At 36.0% G+C, this 2,117-nt stretch overlaps 1 protein-coding gene across 1 annotated transcript; it reads right to left on the reverse strand.

Annotated features, from left to right (window-relative positions):
* On the reverse strand, window positions 1-1,520 carry LOC148176436 (uncharacterized). The gene is made up of 7 exons (XM_088034518.1): window positions 1,425-1,520; window positions 1,193-1,380; window positions 642-1,150; window positions 497-596; window positions 348-455; window positions 146-301; window positions 1-101 (listed from the first exon to the last, which is right to left on the reverse strand). The coding sequence occupies exons 1-7, from the start codon at window positions 1,468-1,470 to the stop codon at window positions 33-35; spliced, it is 1,176 nt and encodes a 391-aa protein (XP_087890644.1). The 5' UTR covers window positions 1,471-1,520; the 3' UTR covers window positions 1-32.
* Between the last annotated feature and the right edge of the window lie 597 nt (window positions 1,521-2,117).

Consider the following 2,117-nt stretch of genomic DNA (forward strand, 5'->3'; position numbering starts at 1 on the left):
AATTATTTATTACAAAAGAAACTTTTTCATTTTCAATTTCTGTTTGATGTGCGCTGAAACTGGCTCATCACAGAAACTATCGAATACATCGACTTGACGATCTATAAAACGCAATTAGTTTGCATTTGTCTGGTCAACTACCCACCGCAACGCCTAGATCATAATTTATCGTCATGGTCCTTGAAAAGGTCAGTTTCAGAGTTTTCTGAGTGTTTAATACAAACATTAAATAATTCTTTTTATTTTCGGCACTCCAGTTGTACCATTTTGTAATTGACAGCAGTGAACTCAGCTCATTTGACTACAAAAATCACTAAACGGAAAAATCAAAGAAACAAAAATCTTACGACATCTTCCATCATTTGTCCTGTCCAAATAATGTGAATGAAAATCAGTGAGGCTGCTATGCTCACCGAGTAGATCCAGGTGTATTGTTGTTCAAGGCTTTCTGGATACTTTAGAAAAGGGTTAAGAAGTTTCATCAGGTGCTACTTACAGTGTATACAAAAACTAAAAGACTGATCCCCAATATGGCGCCGGTGACACTGTATAAAACTATCAGTGAGTTAAGTTTTCGCACGGTATTCACAACGATACTAAAAAACAATAGAAGAAAAAAACAATGAAGTTGCAACACGTACAAATAAAGATAGACGTGTCTATCAACAGCAATTCTTAATTTTCGTCCAACAGCTTCTTGGTACTTCTTCTCATAAAACAACGTTTTGTCACCGTCAAATCCATCATCAATTCTCTTCAAAAAACCGATTAGTAAGTAGAATTGAAAACGTACCACACTCAGAATATAGTTAGTCATGTAAAACAGAACCGGTGTCAGAACAGCGGTCGGTATAAATCCCACTCTGAACATCCAGGAAAAAACTAATTCCCATTGTGGGAAAAACTCCTCAAAGATAGCAAGTGGAAAAAAGATATTAGCATCTCCGCCCACCCGCTGCATGCAAGTAAATCCAAAAAAGACGGTCAAAATTGTGTTCATCACAGTGTAAGTGTTGAAATAGAGAGCTTCTAAGCGAATTCTTTTTCGGTTGGCAACACTGACTGTATTTATGTCCCAGTATTCGAGATTGACAACTATGTTTTGGTACAGTGTTGCCAATAGCGGAATCGTAGCAACAGTAACAAAAGCCTAGAAACAAAATATAGAGAAATAACTTCGAAAGATACTTACAAAAAAAAAGCAGCCGTAAGTTGGCAGGTACTTGATAAAGTACCAGAATTCAAACTTTTGCAGAAATAGAACTGTTTGAAATAGCAACAACACAGCCATGGTGATGGCGATAATTCCTGTTACGACTTTCATAAAGATGTTTTGGAACGCATCCAGATAAATAAGGCGGAGAAGCCAGAGATGGTCATCTGAAACAAGAGAGATTAAAGTTGTGATGTTGTAGAAGTCGTACCTTTTTTGGAAAAGCGGACTACTTTTGGGCCTCCATCAACGTGCATCTTTGCATACAACTAAATTGCTTTTTCAGTAGTTCTCGGTAGTTCAGAGTTGTCATTATAATGTTGTTATGGAAACTAATCATAGATAGATAATTAATTAAATAATCAATAATCAATTGTATTGTATAAAAATCATTAAGATTGTTTTTTCATGATACATGAAATCATCAATTCTAAGAGACGTCCTCGTTGCGTTCCGAGAATTAAAATATTAAGTACTTAATTATACATAGAGAGTGTCCGGAAAGTCGCGCACCACCGTAAAACAGTATCATCGGACAAGGCCATAGATCACCGGAAAAATGTTGAAAAAAATCCATGTCTTCAATTTTTCGAGATATTATTGAAGAGGCAAAGTTTCATGCGAAAATTAACGATTTCTGTGCAATAATTTTACGTTCAAATGAATTTGTTACCTAAAGGACATTTTGCCCAAAGGCATGGTGCAAAGAAAATCGGAAAATCTTTTAAAAAATGCCTGAAAACTGTTAACACGGGTTTTAAAAGTGTATCGAGTAGTGTGACATCGTTCACGTGAAACCATAGTTACATTACTCGTTCATGAGCCGACCTGTCTAACGCCAACAATACAACAGCAACGTTACTATGACTTTGAATACTGGAAATCTAAATTATGGGAGGTTCAG

Source organism: Gnatocerus cornutus, chromosome 4 (assembly GCF_029298725.1).
Source record: "Gnatocerus cornutus isolate USDA-ARS CGAHR chromosome 4, icGnaCorn1.1, whole genome shotgun sequence".
In the NCBI taxonomy this organism is placed as follows: domain Eukaryota; kingdom Metazoa; phylum Arthropoda; class Insecta; order Coleoptera; family Tenebrionidae; genus Gnatocerus; species Gnatocerus cornutus.

Coding starts and splice junctions, on each gene's coding strand:
- LOC148176436 (XM_088034518.1), bottom strand. CDS start 1,470: ATGCACGTTGATGGAGGCCCAAAAGTAGTCCGCTTTTCCAAAAAAG. Junction 1,151..1,192: donor CTTACGGCTGCTTTTTTTTT/GTAAGTATCTTT, acceptor TTTTGTTTCTAG/GCTTTTGTTACTGTTGCTAC. Junction 102..145: donor ATTATGATCTAGGCGTTGCG/GTGGGTAGTTGA, acceptor TGCGTTTTATAG/ATCGTCAAGTCGATGTATTC.